The following is a 21,779-nucleotide window of genomic DNA, read 5'->3' as shown; positions in this document are numbered from 1 at the left end:
ATCTGCTGCGTTTATGTTGTTATGGCAACACAGTACCAATAAAAAATTCTAATCTACTGTAAGTATCTCGGATCACAGTATTTTAAATGTTTGCTGTATCTGTCCTCTAAAGTGAGGATGCTTGTTCTTTTAGTGTGACAAAGGGTTATTGCCAGCTCCAGCAGGTGGCAGTAAAGAAATTATCTCCCCCCCCCTTGCATAAGTCATATAATTACAAACCAGAGTTATATTTCAAACATGTTTGTTGACTGCACCTTTGGATTTTCTTGGAAGGAGGGTCTTTTTTTTTTGCATGAGAAAAATTCAGGCAGAAAATCTTTGGCTAAAAATGGACTTTGAAGCAGATCTTATTGGAATTCTGTAGCTTTAAAGAAGCCTAGTTGAATCTCTCTCTCTCTCTCTCTCTCTCTCTCTCTCTCTCTCTCTCTCTCTCTCTCGTGTGTATGTGTGTCCTTCCCTGTGTCCTAAATTTGCTCATTCCAACACCAGACTAATTAAGAGCACCTTAAAGTACTAGACGCAAGCAGCAGCATCCTTAAATATAAATCATTTTCACCTCTGCAGGCCACATGATATGTTGCATCTCTGTCTCTCTGCCTATATTGAAAGTGAATGTTTGTAGTCTCACTTCATCAGTTCACATTAGCCTCATGCTGAATATTTAAACACAGAACAATTTGAACACACCATGAAGAGACGCACTTTCCGTTGGAACTGCAAAGGCTCATCCAATAATAATTTAGTAAATCAGCCATTTAGTGACTCGCTTCTACTCTGCATTGTGCCAAATGCTATTCGGCTCAACTGTGCGCCAGCTAGAACTGAAATTCAGACTCCAATCACGTGGCGGCACTCTGTTGTTCATTGGCGAAATGAGACCAAAAATTCCCTCCTCGGATACAGTGATTTATCACAGATGAAGCAGAGTGACAAATGCAAGCAAGAGTCACTGCAGGCTGCACAATCTATTCTAATTACATTAATATTGTTTTGGAATTTCCATGTGTGGGGAATAAGGCAATTTAGATACTGCATTTGTCGTTTTAGTCCTCTGCAAATATCAATAAGGAGCACCAGCTGAGTAGCAGTAGGAAAGAGTAAATGAAATCTCTAGTTTCCAGCTCAATGCAAGGGATGTTACAGGTTGGCACCTAGTTGGATATACTTGAAAAATTGTTTCAGATGCTGGGACGTTCAAGTATATTGGTTCTTGTGAACTGCTTGTCGCATTGTGGAGAAGGAAATGTTGTTCGAGTGCATTACATGTAAATGTCTTTATTTATTTTTGTGTTGTTTTAGCCTTCCCTTTAACAAGTGAAGTTTGTTAGTGACTGCTTCACTCTTTTGCTGTTTAAGGTGTGTGGTCTAAAAGCTTTTCATGAGATACAGCTCTTTTGATACACAATTTGTGACTAACATTGGGCGAAATAATAGGTTAGAATGACATTTCTTGTTGTGGAAAGTGATGATCAGAAAGGGTTACACGGTGCTTCAGAAGACTTCTAAGATAAGCCAGTTGTTGGGTTTCATTAGAATAGGGATGTGGAGCCTCTAGCCCTCCATGTATTCTTGGACCCCAGTTTTCATCAGCCTCTGTCTCCATGGCTAATAATCAGGAGTGATCCCTGCTTTACACCATGAGGTATGCTCTCTGTTTCTTATGGTTGACTTTCACAGTTCTGCATTGTTGTAGAGGAACAATTTTTCCCCTGAATCAATTCAATTTTCAATGATTCTCGCTTGTGGTGCATTAATCCAAATCCTGTTAAGCTAGTGTGAGTGTGCCAAAAAGTACCTGATATGCTTCTTTTAAAAATTATTTAAATCCCCTTGGGATTAGTGACACATCAGCCAAGTCCAATTTAGTATTGCCTTGAACTTATTAATTGACTATTCAGTTTAAAGAAACTATTATGGTAGCTCAAAGGCTCTAACTGCACGATAACTTTAAGTGCATAGTTGTAGAATCTGGATTCATGCAGGTAGATATCATGATTTAAACCTTTCCCTTCCTGATTAAATTTTCCTCCTAAAACTGCTCTTGGTACACCCCCCCCAAAAATAAACCCACATTCATGTGAATGAACTGTTACCTTCATTGAGCATTCCCCCTGATATCTGAGTCAAACTACACAATATATTAAACAGCAGCTATGTGCTCCCCTCCATATCCAGACCATATCCAGATTTGTGGCATGGGTATGAGCACAAATAGCAGCTTCTTTTGGGTGGCAAATAATACCTTTGCGGATCATATTTTCATCAAGAAAGTAGTGAGAATAGCCAACTCCCTCCTTCCCTCTTCTCATGCTTCCAAGCCAATCCAGTCTAGATCAGAAGAGGGCATAGCTGTGTTTCAGGTTTAGGAGCAATTACTACACTCTGACCCCTTCCTTGATTGGCAGTGATGTGCCGCATTGGGAAGCCAGGTGAGCATCTCTGCCCTGCCCATGCCACCCCAGTGACTGCTATTGATAAAAGGGCAGCCTGTGTTGTATGTGCAGACATTGGCCTTAGACATTTTGCACCCAAAGCAATAAAAAGTCTAAATGACACACACACCTTTTGTTTTTCAGATCTTGACTGAAAGTCACAAAAATGTCTTTTTTTACGACACACAGAAGGTGGGAGGCAGGAAAATGGCACCTCCTTGAAACTTGTGTCTGAAGTGATAATTTCATATTGCACTATGATATGCCAAGTCCAGTTGACTGTGTTAGCATATGTAGGAGAAAGTTTTCCCTTCTCATGTGTGTTCGACAAACAATATTTTCACTCAGACACGTATTTCAGCAACTGAGCACCAGTTTGTTTATAGTGATATTCCTGAATATTGTAATTACCTGGTTTGGAATATGAATTGGTTCGGTCCCTAGTGCTTGGCTGTATTACAAACAGAGTGCCATTTCTCTGCAAAGATCTTCCCTAGCTCAGAATGCCAAATAAGATTCTGGGTATACTTAGAATACACCATTCGCCCAAAGCCTTGTAGGTTCATGCACAGACATGCACTTACAAAGCATTACTTTTACTGAGACTTGACTTTCATTGACTGGATAACCCAACCAAGCAGCCTTTTGTTTCATATCATCTCTGCTTAGGTCAGATGATCCTCTTGTTTCTTGTCCCCTTCCCCATCTAGATCTAAAACCCTCTCTCATTACTAGCTGGTTTGTGGGGTGGGAAAGGCGTGTAAATTCCTAGATGGTTTTTCACTATAACAGATGCTGTACAATGGATAAAAAGGGTTACTTTTGGGAAAGGGTTACGGAGGTGAGGGAGCTCATAGATCCCAAGCTAGTTCTGCCCGGACACTGAGGTCCAGCACCGAGGGCTTTCTGGTGGTTCCCGCGCTGCGAGAAGCCAAGTTACAAGGAACCAGGCAGAGGGCCTTCTTGGTAGTGGCACCCGCCCTGTGGAATGCCCTCCCACCAGATGTCAAAGAGAAAAACACATGAAAGCTGAACCAGTTTGGTCAAATGAATGCAGTCCTGTTTCTTTCGTAAGGGTTCCTATGCAGGAGGGCCACACTTTGTGATCCATCGCTATAAAGTCAGCTATCCCGGCCCAGCTACTTGGAGGTTGCTCAGTGGAACTTGCAGCTCTTAAAACTGTGCTACTGCTTATGGAACAGTAATTGAGGCACCACGGGTAAAAATTACCTGGTCTTATAGGCAGTGAATAATTTGCACTCAATATGATTTGAACTCAAATCATTCATTTCTTACCACTTGGACTAATTTATTTGTTGACCTTCTAATATCCATAGCTCTTCAGTAGTATTAACGGAAACTCAGACAAAATCTCATGTCTTCATTTTACTTCCATTGATTTTTTTTTCATTAAGGCAATAACCAGCTCCCCCACTCTTTTTTCTGTTTTAAAAGTCAATCATTCTGCTTACAATGATATAAATCGTTTAGACAGTAACATCCTCTGAGTACCTCTGCAAGAAAACTCAAGACTGCCTTTTAGAACAAAGATCTATGCACTCTGCCTTTGCCTAGGCGGTAACCATATTCTTGATTTGTAGCTGATGGATTAAGATACTGTAGGTGATACACTTGTATGGGATAGATCTGGCTCATACAATATGAGTGTGCAATGCAATTTGTTTTTGTTTGCTTAAAGAAACACATTTCAGTATGTCACGGTTTTGATTTTCCACCCTGACGGTCTTGTATATTGCCCAGGGAATCTTAAACTCTGCCTGGTAGCTGATCAAATTTTTCCACAGCTGTTTGTTTTTATTTATTCATTTAAAAATGAAGAGCAAGGAGCAATGAAAATATAGCCAATGTTTTTGTGACCAGTGTTGGGGATAAAATAAACAATCCAGGCCCTCCACACTTCCCTCCCCTCCCCCATAATGTTATTAATATATGCTTAGGAAGAATGGTTGTATCTGTCATCACTGAGGCCAGGCAGAACAATAATATTAAATGTAGTGATAGTTATCAGAATACTGGAGGGGCTAATATCAAGTACCTTATGCCCCCGATATTTTTGAGGAAATGTTGTTTATCGGTTTAGCTTAGACATCTGCTTCGTGAAATTAGTTACTGCCAGATTTTTAGGGCCACTTAGATTGTTCAAAAATTAATCTTGTCGTTCTCCTGCTGATAATAAGAAAGAAAGTTGATGAAGTGCTTTAACAACATAAGGCAGGGAGCACTCCAGTAAAATAGGTCTGCTTGAGCTGAAGCCTCTCTGTGCAATAAAATACTATTAAGTCCTTTGAACACAGAGTTATAAAACATAATTGTTACACATTTGGCATTTTATGCTTCCCTAGAAATTACCACTTGGTATCTAGATGTAAGCTGTGCTCTTTCTTTTCATTTCAATTGGGTCTAAAGTGGTCCTTTATTGTAATGAGAATGCCCCTTCCTAGAGACTTTTTAAAAAATTATGCCTATGATAAAATGTAAGCGAATCTACTCGTTTGTAGGGGTTATGACATAGCAGGTTTTTTTAACACTCTAATATGAAAACCTCCCAACATTATTTCAGTCTTTGCTTCATTCAGTCTGGACAAGATGTAGCCAAATATCACCAGAGGTCATCCTATCACAGCCTTTTTACTTTGCCACTTTCATTCGTCCCATTAAAAACCAGCTATTTTGCAGAATCTAACAAGTCTCTTTTCTTATCTGAGATTTATATCCCAGAAGATATTCTTGATGGGTTTTTTTTTTTTAAAAAACCCTGTTTAATCTACATTCTATTCTTATTGTAGTTTTTAACCCAAAAGGGGTTTATGGGTTAATGCAGAAAGAGCTGGTAAATATTAGACAGCCCTGTTGAAATAAGTTGATTTAGAACTATTTGTACTCAGCCCAGTTAAATTCAAGCACCGCCTGTAGGCAGTGAAGTCTTCGTCCCATCCTTCCTGCAACTTGAGTGCCCAAGGCAGCAAAGTGGACTACAGTGGTGCCTCGCAAGACGAAAAGAATCCGTTCTGCGAGTCTCTTCGTCTAGCAGTTTTTTCGTCTTGCGAAGCAAGCCCATTGACGGATTAGCGCTATTAGCGCTATTAGCGGCTTTTAGCGGCTTATTGGCTTAGCGGATAAGCGGATAAGCGGCTTAGCGGCTTAGAAAAAGGGGGGGAAGGAAAAAAAACCTGCAGGAACTCGCAAGACATTTTCATCTTGCAAAGCAAGCCCATAGGAGATTCGTTTTGCGAAGCACCTCCAAAACGGAAAACTCTTTCGTCTAGCGAGTTTTCCGTCTTGCGAGGCATTCGTCTTGCGGGGCACCACTGTATATGTATATACCTATCTAACCCTCCTATTGTTTGTCATGCAAGGTACTCATGCTCCAAAATCAGGGACTGCTGGCCTGATCCACCCCCAACCTTGATGCAGATAATGTGAGGGAGGGAGTCAACAGAGAAAAACTGCAGTGTAAAGGCATCTCCAATACACTGCAATTGTCAGGGATGCTGAGACTAGGCCAGACATCCTTACCTACTGGAACAGTTCTGATTCCCCAGCACTGATTGCCATCTTGCTGAAAGTATAAATGATGCATGGGGAAGAGCTGCTTGCTCCTGGCCCTTTTTCTTATGCTTCAAAGACTGCCTTTGCCAAAGCAAAATGTTTTGGAAGACGCAGTGGACTTAAATCCTATTACCGTTCAGCATTTACAGCATAAAACTATGTGCATGAGATTTTTCTCCCCTCTGCTATAGCATTATCACCTTTGTGATCAAGAGAGATCTTTCTCATTGATTCACAATATATTCATGGCTTGATGCCTGCATGCATTTACCCTTCAAAGATTTTGCTGTCTCATATATGCTTACTATATTTTATTTATAAGCTTGGTTCAATGTGGAGCAGGTGGCAAGGTCATGCCTGAGTGTTTTTGTTAGTGCCTTAGGCATAGGCTGTGATCTTCAGTTTGGATGAAGGCTGTGGAGACCATTACAGCTTGGAGAGACCTTAGTCCTCCTTCGTTAAGTGAGTCTTGCATACTAGAATACATCTTCATACTTGATGGGTGAAGGGGGGGAAAAACCAAGCTAGCTCAATATTATTATTTTGCCTTCACTTGGCAACAGGCTAGCTTACTCAGCTGTGGGGTCAGATACTGATGCCCAGGTGGGAGCATTCACGCGGCCATTTATTTCATTTTCCTGATGTTTCCCTTTTAATTTCCACTTAATCTTTAAGCTTTCACATGACATTAATGCCACTTCTGGAAATATTGCAGAATGCAGTGCAAATTTAATGCTCATTTCAATGTTACTTGCTTCCAGAAAAAAAAGTGTGTTTGCAAATAACATGGAAGAAGAGGCTACATAATAGGAAGAAGAAGGAAGCTTAAGTACCTAGCAAACTCAGAATTCAGTTTGCTGAATGAAATTGGCTCCCAGTAAATCATCCTAGATAACTATCCCAAATCTGAATGTCTCAGCATTCTGTCCTTTTACCTAAACTACCTTACCAGCCAGATCTAATAAATAAATAAATCCAATGGTCAATCTATGGGGCAATAGTTAATATCCAAGATTATAACCAGTCTCAAATTCATATTGAGACAACATGGGGTGACAATTTTTTCCTTTTGTGGTGCCCAGCTTTATGGCAAAGCACAAACATTTATGTTTTTTGAGTGCTTGCTAAAGACCTAACTAGCTATCTGGGCTACTGCTGATATTTTTTATTGTTTTTTAATATATTAATTTTTTCAGAACTGTATTACCATTGTTCTGCCCCACCCTGGAATTTTTAATGACGATCAATATAGAATTGTTTTAAACAAACAAACAATGGCAATGTGATATCAGGCGCTTCACTGTTTAGTAACTAGGGAATATTATCTTGTTTTTTTGTTTTGTTCTTTTAATTCTGTCTCCTCACATTCAGTTATGGGTCATGAATATGTTTTTGTCACATTTTACTGTTTGTTGGGTTTTTGCTTCCCTCATGATGGAAATATTTGTTCATTCTTTCATGTTGCATTTCACTACTGCTGACTCAACATTTTCTTCCTCAAATGGCACATTTCCGCAACCCTGCATTTTTAATTTTTTTAAAAAACCTTCTGCTTGTTTGCTAATCATATTACCATAACAAGTAGTTAGGCCAAGGTTTCCCAAACTTGGGTCTCCAGATGTTTTTGGACTACAATTCCCACCATCCCTGACTTCTGGTTCTGCTAGCTAGGGATGATGGGAGTTGTAGTCCAAAAACAAATGGAAACCTGAGTTTGAGAAACCTTGAGTTAGGCCTGCAGTGCTGCTTCCTATTAGGCCAGTCACCACTATATGAGTTTTTCGTCATATTATGCAAATATTTCAGACTGTGCATGTGAATTGTTCTTCCATGGGCACCAGCATCCAATACCATCATTTACTTCAAAGGAGGGGAACAGTGAGAGGGTAATGCTGGTGATTCCCTCATTTCCTGTCATGGAAGAAGAGTGTCCATTTCTTTATGTATATAGTGGGTGAGCCCATGCCCTTTCTTCAAAAGGATATAATTTTTAAGTCTATTTGAAAATATTTGAAAAGTTAATTTGAGTTGGTATATTGATTTTGAATGTACCCTGAAAAAGAATGCTTACCCAACCCTAACAATGAAAGACACTGACGTGGAACAAACATATTCATGTCTTAATATGTAAAAGGAGTTAAAATTTTGCAGCCTAATCCTTGCCATCTTTTTACTTGTGTTAATCCCACTAATGAGTTCTATGAAACTGATTTACACATAAATGTGTATGGGTTGGCAGTCTAAGTATTATTATGCTTTTAAATTAAAATTTCCCAAGCTCTCTCCCCTCCCAAAAAAAGAAAGAAGCCACCCTCCAGAGGCTATATTTAGAATATAACTGGGCATTTGTTTGCCGCACCCATGAAACAAGAAACTAGGAGTCAGAATCCATCAGCTAAAGATGGAAGCATGAAAACTTTGAATGACATCATCTTCATTAAGCTCTTCTACAAGATGAATGATTTCTCTCAATTTCTTATCTTTGTCACAGTGCTGAGCTAATAGAGCATTAGAAGATGATATGATATCTAGACAACCCATTATAAATACCTCGTGATTTGCTAGAGAATCTCTATAAGTATACTAGTGCTTTAGGTGAGTGACAAGCTTTATATATAGTGGCAGCTCTTTCATGAAAAGGTAGAAAAAACATGCTACCAGTAACTAATTCCTTGAAATTTCTTGGCATCAGGTAAATTCAGGGTCCACATGCACAATTACTTTCTACCCATTTTAACATATGAAACCAGAGATCAATGAGAATATTGTAGCATTTCTTCCCAAGAAGGAGCACAAAATATAGTTATCATGATGAAGCTTAACCCCAGTGAAATATATATGGCAAATGGTTTTCATTCTCAGGGAAATGGCTCAGCCAACAAAGCACTGGGCACTTATATAGAAGATTATAATTCATTTTAAAGCAAGTTTCATGCTTTAATGGATTCCTCTGTGGTGCAATCCACATCAAAAGCCAAACAAATACACTTTGGCTATTGCTATAGAAACCCTTAGGTAGATGGGGGGGTGGTTCTATGAATTTAACTCTAAAGTCAACTCAATATCCTGACCAGCCCTTGATGGTGTTGGGGCAGAACCATGAAGGAATTGTGTGGAAATAGCTGTAGCTGATAGTTAGCATCTGACCAGAGAGCTACAAAGTTAGCCCTGCTGAGGCACTGTGGACAGATCCAAATGGGAGGCAACACCCAGAGGGAACGACACGAAAAGGTTACTACTTTGGGGTTGCCATGATGGTGAGGGCACTTCAGCCCCTTCAAGTTGCGTTATTTTTCTGTAAGTGTGTCTGTTTGGGTGGGTTACAAATGTCTCTGATCACTCCTTGGTGAAAGGAAGGAGTACCAGAAATAAATAAAAATTAATAACCTGTAATCCAAACATTTATAAAGACATCAGTGCTACTATAAATATAGCAATCTAGAGTCTCTTCAATATTCTTTCAAAGAGGGCACACTGAACACAGAAATAAATACCCAGTATCAAGAGCAAATCCTCAGCCACATGTTGTTCCTCTTCTTGCTCTCAACATTGTGTTTCTACTCTTGCTGGTGCTGGGGAATTATGGTGTATTAACCAACAGCTTGGGCCTATAACCAATTTATGAACAATCTCAGTAAAAAAAACTCCATGCCAAAAGCCTTTCCGTTTCTGTGGAATTTTCCTTGTTGCTGGTTGTGTTTACTGAGGAATGTGGCCCCTGCAGGTAATAACATGAAAGCAGCTCCAGCACTGCCCGTGACCTGTGGTCCTCTTACTCTCTGAGGGGAGGGCTAATAGTTTTATTCATTCATTCATTCATTTATTTATCAGGAACATTATAATCTGCCCTTCGCACAAAGGTCCCTGGGCAGCAAATACGTACACATTAGAACCAAAATTAACAATATAAAACAAGCAAAATGCAGCAACAACAATATAATTCACAATAAAATCAGAGAACAATAAGATCGCTAAGCAGCGGCAAAAACAAAGCATACTCAGTGCACCTCACCCCTTTCCCCAAACCTGGACAAAGAGGTGTGTCTTCATCTTCCAACAAAAAGGAAAAAAATGTTGAGATGAGACACACCTAAGAGGGAAGGTCAGTCCATTGATGTGGGGCTACTTCAGAGAAAGCACCCCACAGAGCTAACCCACCTTCCTTCCCCCCGAGTGCAGGGGGGAAACCCTGATAGCCCACCATCGTAAAGTAAGAACAACATGGCTTACACTCTTGAGTCTCTTGACCATCTGCTCAAACAGATTTTGCAAATCATTGAAGTGGCACATTTATCCCACTTTCATCTCTGTCCAGATTTTACAGGGTTTTTTTCCTAGCACTTCAACATTTTGCAAAATCAAAGCAGATGATAGTGAGACAAAAGAAATGAGTGTAGACACTACGGGATGATGCCTGTATCACATTTCTTTAAAAAACTGTTACATAATTCCAGTCTTAATTATTTGTCATGAAGACAAACAGCATAACCCTATTCATGGCCATTCAAATGTCAGTTACGCTGTGTTCATTAGAGCCTACCCCCTGCTAAGTATGTAAAGAATTATAGCATAGATAATTTTAAACCCAGAAGTACTAAATGAAAAGGACATAGACAGGTTCCTTAGTCCTGTGGACTTGGCTAGGAGAGAAATGGAAAACCATCACTCAGAATCACATCCTGTGTCATAGGATTTTTCAGTGAAAAAAAATGGTTGAATGGCTATTGAAAATGAAATATACTTTCTTAACATTTTTAATGCACTTTACTGTCTTGATTTTTTCATCCAAGACTATAGTATTAAACAGCATATTATTAATTTAGTTGAATTGCACCAATGTATGTTTAAGGACAAGGGTTATGGGTTTGAAAAAATGTTTTCTATGTAACTTTGCCTCTCTGTCTGTGCACACTTTCAGTGGCGCAAGATCACTTCGATTTTCAAAGGCATAGATCTTTTTATATTAGCTATCTTTCTTATAATACCATTTACAAATTTAATCAGTGCATTTTAATATTCCATAGACTTTAAGTGCAATATACAATAAATAGCCAGGCTTCATCTTAAACATGCTTTAGCCCTTAAATTGTTAAAGCTGCAGTGCCCTTTCAATCTACTTACATAATGTCATAAAATATACATTTCAAGGTAAATGAAGTCAGCTACTTCAATTTAGTCTCTCAAACTGGTAGTAAATGAGAGGTTAACACTATGGTGCCAAACCCATTATTGAGTAAATTTAGCACCTTGGACAGCTCTGTAAAATCTTTATTGCTTTCCTGACCTGCTCGTCATGTTCTGTCTATGTGTTCAGTGGCTCTCAGCTCTGATTGAAAGGCAATATATTAGATCCCGAACACAAACACGCTCGGGGGCTGGTTCACTGGGAGCGTAATGACATGGAGGTGAGAACAATTTTCTGGTTACCGCAATTCAAGCACCTTGCAAGGTCTGCTGCAGTAACTTATAGAAGACTTTTAGGGGCTGCTTTTCATTTGAAGCAATGACACTATTAGCTATGGTAGCTGAATGGGAACTTTTTTTAAAAAAATGTTTATTATTGTGTGTTTTATTAAAGGCTAATCTTAATATAGATGCTATGATCCTCTTTAGTGTAAAAGCTTAGAATTATCTGACAAAGGAGTTTTTGTGCAACATCTGCATTCCTAACCTAAAAGTGTCAGACACAAAAAAGGTTTTATTATGTAGAAATATTGTTTAAGAAAGCAAAAAAACAACAACCCTTGTATAGGCAATTGCTTGTTTCAAAAGAAAGAAATCACAAACACCAAATAGCTCTAAATTATAACAGCACTTACTGAATGTACTCCAGTAATAAACTACATGGAAAACCATGGCTATTTTTATTTTTTTTATTTGCACTGTCGTTTACTATAAGTTACTTATTTATTCCTTAAGAATGAGAGCTTAAGATTTCTGCATAATTATGTTAAAGCAGTGGTCCACAAGCAACTTTCCCAAGAAGAGTTCTACTCACGTGAATTTAACTGCTCCAGTATTAAATAGAAAATGAACTGCAGCCTGTATCATTGCTTAGACTTGAAGCAAAATGATCTTTTGTTTCAGAATTGATGCTAACAGAGAAGGGATAATTACTTCAATGACGATGGTTAAAAATGAGTATGCGAGTACATGTTAAAGTAATATTACTACAACTGTTGTTCAAGTCTAATATTGCTGACTTTGATTTTACCAGAACAATTCTACTTTTTTTGAAGTTGTGGTGCCTGAACAAGATGTTTTAGTTTACTGGAAACTGGGTGGTGGTGAGGGAGTCAAATCTGACAAGCAGCTCTTCCCTCTACTCTAGAGTTTTAATCTTTTACAAGGCAGGCAAGACTTACTGACAATCTAAGTGGCTCAGCTAAAACAGCATGGCCTGATTCCATATGGGTATCGTGTGCATTCCCTTCATAGCCTTTTAAATTATTTAGTGCTTTGGTCAAGCAGCACAGAAAAGGACAAAGCCTGTAGCCAGTGATCTCTTCAGAAATAGTTTCAAATGTATTGATTCAGAAGCCATCAATTATATAATGCACCTGGCTGCATGTGTGAAAAAATAATTGAAAAGTGCATTCTGAAGGAGAAGCTGTGCAATGGTTTTAAGGAACGATAAATGTTTACCGGGGGTGCAAAATGCACAAACACACTCTCATCTCATTTTTAAATTTAGGACATCATGTATGTCATAAGTAGCTACTGCAGTATGACAACTATTTTATCGTATATTGTAGAGAATTTTAAATTGAAAAAATGCTAATATGCATCTAAAAGCTTGTCATCTGAAGAGTTGTTCAAGGATTTTGAAGAGGTTATGGTGACAGCAAAATGAATGCAATTATATCTCTATTTTCTGATCAGAGACTATAGTATATGAAAATTGAGCATTACTGCTTCTTTTGGTTGGAAAATCTACCTAGTGTATAAAACATTCTCAGTTAAACTTTTCAACTTTACTCAAAAGTCAGTAGGAAAATGTTGCATCTAGTTTTTTAAGACACCTGCAGAAATATATATGGCTTCAGCTTTGCTGTTCTTTTATACTGTAGTATACAGAGAAATCGAATCGTATAAAAAAAAAAGTTCCCTGATCAGTTTTTTTATTGAGCCGGTAGAAACCTGCTGTGCATTAGAAAGATATTTTATGCTCTGTATTTGGCAAATGTATTTTATTATTTCCACTCTTGTACTCCAAATTTTTTGCACTCTAAAAAAAAGAGCATTGTGGTATGCAGGTGTCAGTTTTAAAAGCATGGGTATATAATATAGAAAGATGAAGAAGTAACAATGAAAATTAAAGGGTTATGCCCCAAATCTAGCACATCTCCTTATTTGTTCTTAATGTCACTTCTATGAAGAACATTCTTACATGTCTCCCTTTGCAGCATTGCTGTTTGGCTTCAAAGCCCTCCCGCCGCTCCTTCCATGGTGCTGTAGCTAGTTTGAATACCTGGTTGTGGCATCTGCCCATGACAAAGGAATATGAGCCAAAGAAGTTGGATATTACATTGTTATCAGATCAACACATTCCACAGTTATGTAGCTGATCTGATAAGGTCAATCTTTCTGTAATATAAATTAAGAACCAAATAAACAGATTAGAAGGATTCATAACATGCTCTGAACGACATTGATTTCAGCAATCTAACAAATTACTATAGGTCATCCTGCAATAAACCCATCAGTGGACTCTCAGTGCAGACAGCAGACAATCGACTGACAATTTTTATTTTGCAGCACAAACAAGTTTCACCTTTAAACTTTATTAAGCTTTTGTGCATGAACTGGATGAACTTGTGATTTAACAACATTCTGAGCTCACTAACAATGGTCGCTTTTAAAGACTCTTGTATACTCAAGTCAAAGCTGAGAGCTAAGAGAATGCTGGGAAATGCTATTTCTACATACAGTTTATTGTACTCTTACAAGCATGTCTCTTCTCCCCGCTTCTCCTGACAGGAAGTAATACTCAAGAGGGCAGCCGATCTGGTGGAAGCACTCTATGGTATGCCACATAACAACCAGGTAAATGCAGTCCTCATTTAATAGCTCTTTATATTTAGCACGTTGGTACCTATGCTTTAGGGGTAGCCTACTCGGTCATACTTGTACATAAAAAAAATAGACAAAGGAAAATAAATGAGAGAATCAGATGAGCTTGCTTTGTTGGTATTTATTTGTTTTCCTTCCTTCCCTTTTGTTTTTACAAAGATTAAAAACTGCATGCACGTCAACATCAGAAACACAAATCTGTGTTAGGTAGTGATTTATACCTTTTAGATCTGTAGACTTTAAACAGAATTTAAAAACTTACGCTTTCCAAATATTATATGTTTTGAGATGGTATATCACCTATGCCAAGCAGTTCACATGATGTGTGTTAATAAAAATAAGTAAATGAAACTTATGGGGCAATATTATACACATCTTTTTGGAAATAATTGTCATTGTCTTTTATTGGGCTTACTCACAGGTAAATAGGATTATGGTTTCCAGAGTTCTTTTCAAGACCTTACCTCAGCAAAGTCTAAAATAATTCTCAGAGGATGACATCCCATTTTCACAGAAACCTTTGGGCAAACTCTGGATTGAAGAAAGATGCTAAAATGGTCTCTTTGCCTTTCAAGGTCTTGCTGTTTGGGAACTTTGAGATGCAGTTATACTCAGAAGTGATTTGCTGCACTGTGTAGAAGTGGACCTGCCCATGTAGACAATGTCACAAATAGTAACATTGAATAGGTCATTTTACTTGTGTCTCTCATAATACTGTACAGGCAATTCCCTGTTTGACCGGGGGTTGCATGTGTCAGTCATCGCACATCAATTGGCCGCGTGCAAAATGGTCACTGCCTGTACACTCAGATGACCCTTTTGTGTGTGGAGGAATATGAAACTACTTCTTGTAAAATAACATGGGAATTGGCCCAGAAGATATGCTGATTCTCATATAAATCAGCATCAGTGACATCAGATTCCTTACCTACAACTGCCTAGTCTAGGAGAAGCCCACTTAGAACTTGTGTTTTGCTTTCTATTACCTATATATTTTTGCATTAAAAATCAGGGCTGATTGAAAAGCATACATTTTCCCTTGGCAAGGGAACATACCATCTCAAAAATATATATAATACTTGTGAAGTGTAAGTAGTTAATAAATTCTATTTAAAGTATTAATGTGAGATAAGGGAGAATTATGACCAAACATAGATTTGTGTTTCTAGAGGTTACTTATTGTGGTTAGTAAGTACATAAAAGCTTCCTTACTCTGAATCATACTATTGGTCCACCTTGCTCAGTTTTGTCTACTCTGAGTAGCAACTGCTATCTGGGATTTCATAAGGGGGCCTCTCTCACTCATCCTTACCTAAAGATGCCAGGCACTATAGACCTATAGGTAACACTATTGCCATATCCATCTTCAATCTTGAAGCAGTCTCGTTTGGTAGATCATTATTCCCATTTCACTGAGACAGACCCAAAGTTAGAAAGGATTGTTTGTACAACTAATTAAGTCTGGGTGGGATCTTCAAATGAAGGCCACAAATTCACTATCAGCCATATCATCACTTTATCCAAGTGGATTAGAGTTTGACCTATGACTTGTTCAGCCCTCAAGTCAATCCAATCTTGTCCCACTGTTCTGAGGGACGATATGCTGAATCTTGCATCGGTGTAGGCTCCTTAACTGCTCAGTGAATTGCCTCTTAATTACTTTGTTACATCTCTCAACGCTTTCCCCCAGGAAATAATCCTGAAAAGAGCAGCTGATATTGCAGAAGCTCTCTACAGCGTCCCTCGCAATCACAACCAACTCCCAGCGCTCGCCAACACTTCGGTCCACGCAGGAATGATGGGCGTGAACTCCTTTAGTGGTCAGTTAGCAGTCAATGTCTCAGAAGCATCACAGGCCACTAATCAGGGTAAGATGAAGAAGAAACATTTTTTTAAAATCTTCAGGCAAAATTGGGTGGATTTTTTTTAAAATTGGAAAGCAAAGAGCTTACCAAAGAGCCTCTATATGGCTAAGTAAAAGGCACCATGCACATTTATTTCACTGAGCATGCCAACATCCATGTTAGCTGGGATGGATGAGAGTTGTCCCCTGGAGGGTAGAAGGTGGGGGAAATTGCATTAGAATAGTACACAGAACAGTTCATGGCCTGCATAACATATAATCTGTTTGCCTAGTGAGATAAAATGCAGTGCTGTTTCATTGGCATGGAGGGCACTTGATAATTTACATATTTAACGGAGTCATGGTCAGTGAATAAAAAAAATGAAAGTATTTGAGTTAAGCACTCAGTACTAAGGCTGAACATTCTGCACCAAAGTACTTATAGCATGAGTTTACCTTAACATAAACATTCTGGCTCATACCCAGTGTTAGAAACTGAGATGTGAAAGCTAGGAGCGCATTAAACCTAGGTTATGGGGGCAACAATGGAATGTATAGGCATGCTTTTTTTAATAACAAGCACACAAAGTTGAAAATGAATGAAATGCAGCTAAAATATTATGTTCATTTTTCACATGGGCTAGTCCTTCCCTTGCCCACCCTCCTAATATTCTTAAGAGGGGTCTTTTCACCAGACTTCAGAGAGTAACTGGAAGTGGGGAGGCAGAAAGGTCCTCCTTTCCTTCCACTCTGCAGTTTTAATCTGAAATCTTAGGTGCAGTACTGCGCCCAGAGCTCAGAAACTGCTCACGCTAATGAAATTCCCTGTCGCAAAATGCACCTGGAACGTCCAAAAGCTATATAACCAAGGACATATTGCTATCTCCATGGAAGTATCAGTAGTGATGCAACCAAAATTAATTCCTGAAAACTGACATTCTAGACCTTGTTTAATCACGTTCTGTTTTTAACAAGCAAGGACCGAGCACTTTTCCTTGGCAGAACAATCCTAACTATAGAGGCTGGGTTGCTGTGGAATGGCAGGTACACTGCCACATCTGAAGCCCTGCCAACAAGGGTGGAAGGTGGAGGGTTTTTTGGGGAGGATGCTGCACCAGCTCCAGCCTGCTGCAGCTGAGGGGTTCAGAGATTGGGCCTATGAGCCAAAGCCCCCAGCATTCCACCCCAAAATGCCCTGTTTGGGAGCTTCCCACTGGCTACTGCCACCCATTTCGTTGGCGATCAGACCTCCAACCTTCCTACCATCAGGATTACAGCTGCTGCTGTTAAAATTTCTATACTGCCCTCCACCTGACGATCACAGGGTGGTTTACAATATAAAAATTCAAAAATACATGCCTTAATAACAAACAAAAGCAATACCACCACCACCCCGAGGTTTAAAAGGCCATAGATTGTTTAATTACCCACAGGCATGGAAGAAGAAGGGCTTTGTCTGGCACCTAATAATATGTACTGAAGGTGCCAGGCAAGCCTCCCTAGGGAGAGGATTCCACAAGCAGGGAGCCACCACAGAAAAGGCCAACTCTTGTGTTGCTGCCCTCCAGACCCCTTGCGGAGGAGGCACATGAAGAAGGGCCTCAGATGATGACCACAGGGTTCAGGTCGGTTCATATGGGGCGATGCGCTTCTTTTCCTAAGAACTGATCAGAAATTGTTAACAGGCTGTTAAGAGTGTGGCTCAGAACCATACAGAGAATGCCGTGATAGAATCCCTCAGGCCAGTAAGTTGTCTCTTTGCCATATCTTTCAGCTATTTGCAGCATCTTCTGCGACCCATAACACTCACACTTATTTAAAAGTTCTCAACACTTCATAAATGATTTGCAGATTGAACTTTCTAAAGCAACCCCCTCTCTTTCCTCAGAATTGCATTTTTGTGGTATGTTCCAAAAGTCTCTCTTGAAAAACAGCTGTTGTGTCTTTCTCTTTTTCGACTTTCCACAAAAAAAAAAAAAGGTTTTACTCGCAACTCAAGCAGTGTGTCACCTCATGGTTACGTGCCAAGCACTACCCCTCAGCAGACAAACTACAATTCCGTCACGACAAGCATGAATGGCTACGGAAATGCTGGAATGTCCAATTTAGGTGGATCTCCAACCTTCCTGAATGGGTCTGCTGCCAACTCTCCCTATGCCAGTACGTATTTCTGCACCATTTATGCTGATTGTTTTCCTGTGGTGGTTGGTGCCCATAGAAACTTTCAGGGTGGGGTTCAGGGAGAAAAATGCCAGGTGGAGCCACTCCCTGAACTGGTTGTAAGAAAGGCAGGCAGGCATGTGGAGGCTTGCTGATGGCAGATTGGAGGTGGTGGGACAGTGCCCTCTTCACTCCAGTTGAGCAGTTGTTGCTGATAAATGGCCCAGCCTTTTGTAACATCCCTATTGCCCCAATCCTAAACTCACTTAGGGTGCATCTCACTCAGTTCCCATTGGAAATATTAACTGCAGCCATACAGTCACCCCATAGCAAGAGTTCTTGGAGCAGCTCACAAAGAAACAGGAAGAAATGATTAACAACTAATTTACAGGAAAAACTCAAATTCAGTGAGTCAAAGGACACATGCTTTGATTTGAACTGTAAGGCAGCAACCTGAGGCAGAGCGAGTAAGCCCCACTGATACAGTGAAGCTTACTTCTGAGAAGATGCGCATAGGTTGCGCTATAAGACCCTTGAAGTTCACTGCAGACCCTTAAAGTTTGTTTCACGCTTGTCATTTTTGTTACTTATTTACAAGTGGAAGCAGCTGCATTGGGTTATGTATTTGATGCAGTAAAGTGCCCTTAATTTGGATCATTGCTGGATAGACTTTGTACTTCATATAATTATATATGATTTTTGGTTTTATTCTAATTGCTGCTTGAAAAACTCAGGCATAGTTTTGGGGCTCCTAAGAAGCTCCCATTCAAGGGTTGATCAGGTCCTTCCTGCTTATCATGAACAATGCTAACGCATCAGAAGCTGACTGCCAGGTACCTGGGAAGCACTGTGCAAAGCACTTCCCAAGCTGTGATAGTTGGGTATTTGAGAAATGCTGTCCAAAGTGTGTTTGCGAGGGGGGAGGTTCATTGGAATTGCCCTAGGAGAGGGTTAAACCTCTCCTCTCCAGACACTTGTGATTCCAATGAAAATGCACCCCGCCACCTCCACCCACACCTACTATTACATTTAACAAAGCCCCTGATGTTGGCTGCTACCACATGCCTGACGCAATAGGTAGTTTTGCCCCAATACTTTAAAAAAGGATCTTGCCCTTAAGGGCAGTGTTAGAAACTGAGATATGAAAGCTAGGAGCTAAATGGCACCTTAAACCTAGGGTATTGGCGCAACAGTGGAATGTATAGGCGTGCTTTTTTAATAACAAGCACACAAAGCTGAAAATGAATGAACTGCAGCTAAAATATTATCTTCATTTTTCACATGGTCTAGCCCTTCCCCTGCCCACCTCCCTAATATTCTTAAGAGGGTCTCTTCTCCAGTCTTCAGAATGTAGCTGGAAGTGGGAAGGCAGAAAAAGGCCCTCCTTTCCTTCCACTTAGGAATTTTAAACTGAAATCTTAGGCACAGTACTGCGCCCAGAGCTCAGAAACTGCTCGCCCTAAGGAAATTCCCTGTTGCAAAATGCGCCTAGAACAATGGGAGTTTCGAACACTGCTTAAGGGTCTTTAAAGTAAAAAAGAAAGAGAGAGATCTACATGGTTGTCATGTCAGAGCTTAAAATTCTCCACCAGGAATTACTATTTAATTCTGATAGCAGTATAATAACAATGGATGATAATTAAACTCTCTGAACTATTACACTGAATTAATGGGATAGAATTTTCAACCCCTATTCTTTGTTCCATGAAAGTGATTTCTGTGATACACTATTTCATAATCACGGACTGATTTGTCTTCTGAAGTGTTTCTTTCTATTGAGTAATGTCTTTATATTACTTTTCATTTCACCACCACCACCATTATTATTATTACTATTATTATCTTTGAGCGGTTTTTCTTGCTTGATCTTGCTGTCCCATTAATGGCAAATATGTTCAATTGGAAAATGTTTCAATCATGACCTGAGAATTAGAAAGGTGGCATCCTTAATTAAATCAATAAACTAATTGCTGTATAGTAGCAATTCAATTTAGGTGCTTTGATTGCTGCACCTTAACAAGTGCTTGCAGGAACTGAGTGACTCCAGACCAAGATTGTATCTGTCAGACTGTGAAACTTTGAACGTTTAATTTCCATTAATTGATTTCCTCAGTGTTCACAAATATGATATCAGTTTCCTGCACCGAGATTCTGAGATGGTGATTTTTATCTTCAGAAATGCAAATAAAAGAATAATCTCAAGTTCAGCTGATTTAAATTTTCATTCCCCTGCCATTTAATTATTCATAAACCACAATTAAACATAAACAGCTTCTAAATAAGATGGGGGAGGGGAATGAGTAATTTGTCCAGCTAACCAGGTTCTTCTCTTTTCTCATAGTACCAGAACCCAAATTTCTGGAACAACTTGGCATTATCTTTAAGTAAGGAAAGCTGCTCTAAACCAACAACCACAACCGCCAAATATATTAATTATCTTTAGATAAAATGCCAACGAGGTTGAAAAAGAAGGCGATTCTCAAAACCAAAGTAGTTGATTTGGCCCAGGTCACACATCACATTAAAAAACAAACTATGGTTTAATGTGAATGGTACATACCACTAAAAAAGTTATTGCTGCGCTTCTCAATTTCCAGGGCTCCTGAATTGGGCTTGCTGTGACATCTGAAAACATTCTCTTGGTTTGCTTTCCCCAAACAAACCACTAGGAGTGAGCCAGGAACAAACTTTGGCTACTGCTCATGGTTTGCTAGGAGAGAAACAAACCATGAGCTAGGCATGGTCCTCATGACAAACCAGGCTGGATGGTTTAGCAGCAGCAAGAAAAGGGGATAAGCAAGGCAAGAAGCATGTTAGGCTTTCATGTGAAACCATTGTTTGTTTCCATCTATGGTTTAATGTGACGTCTTAGAAATTTCAAACATGTACTATCCTACAAGCTAGGAAAAAGCTGTGGCTGACCTTGGTTGCTAACTGCAGCGCTGGATTTAGGGTGGTGTGAGCAGTTCTCCCGCACAGGGCGCTATGCCAAGGGGGCACAAAATTTAGAAGATCCATTTGGGGGTGCAAATTTTGGGGAGCAGTGTACTAATTTAATTATTATTAATAATGGAACCAGGAACAAAGCAAATAAGGGCATGCATACTCTATTTCCACCATGGAGCTTTCTGCCGCCACCACCTCACACTCACACACACACCGCCTCACTCCTGGCCAGCATGGCTAAGACATGAAGTGTTGATACTGAAAACTGTTCCCAAACTGTCTGCAACTGCCCCTCCCAAAATTCCATGACTGTGCAGGCAAGTTGACAGAATGAAGAAAATCACAGTTTTTTCTTTATTTGTCTGACCAACAAAAATGGTTGGCAAAAAAAGGAATGTTTTTAGCCTAATCCTATGCATGTTTATTCAAATGGACATTCAGTAGAGCTTAGTCCCAATTAAGTGTGCATATATTTGCAGCCTGGCAGCCAAATTTTGTGCATGTTTTCTTAGAAGTAAATACCATTGAGTTCAGTAGCTTTTAGCCCCAAATGAGGGTGCAGATATTTACTCATTGGATTGCAACCTGAGTCATGTGATCTATTGGATACTAAAATAATATTGTACCAAAAACAAACAAACAAAACAACAGCCAGTTTTAGTTTTCTTCTTTTAAAAGTAACTTTTTCATATATATATTTTTTAAAAAGAAGAATATTGGGATTTGGTCTCTTTATTTAGAGACTTCCTCCTACA

General features: G+C 39.4%; 1 protein-coding gene across 9 annotated transcripts in view; it reads left to right on the top strand.

Moving 5' to 3' along the window:
• EBF1 (EBF transcription factor 1) overlaps positions 1-21,779 on the top strand; it is a 372,029-nt gene that overhangs the window by 336,305 nt on the left and 13,945 nt on the right. For all 9 annotated transcript variants that reach the window (XM_053377135.1, XM_053377131.1, XM_053377134.1 and 6 more), the window contains exons 12-14: positions 13,983-14,048; positions 15,766-15,943; positions 17,899-18,078. In XM_053377135.1, the coding sequence (XP_053233110.1) occupies positions 13,983-14,048; positions 15,766-15,943; positions 17,899-18,078 (424 nt within the window). The remainder of the gene's footprint in view (positions 1-13,982; positions 14,049-15,765; positions 15,944-17,898; positions 18,079-21,779) is intronic.

The sequence above is a fragment of the Podarcis raffonei genome, chromosome 2 (assembly GCF_027172205.1).
Source record: "Podarcis raffonei isolate rPodRaf1 chromosome 2, rPodRaf1.pri, whole genome shotgun sequence".
Taxonomy (NCBI): Eukaryota; Metazoa; Chordata; class Lepidosauria; order Squamata; family Lacertidae; genus Podarcis; species Podarcis raffonei.
This window is presented reverse-complemented; position numbering and strand designations above follow the sequence as displayed.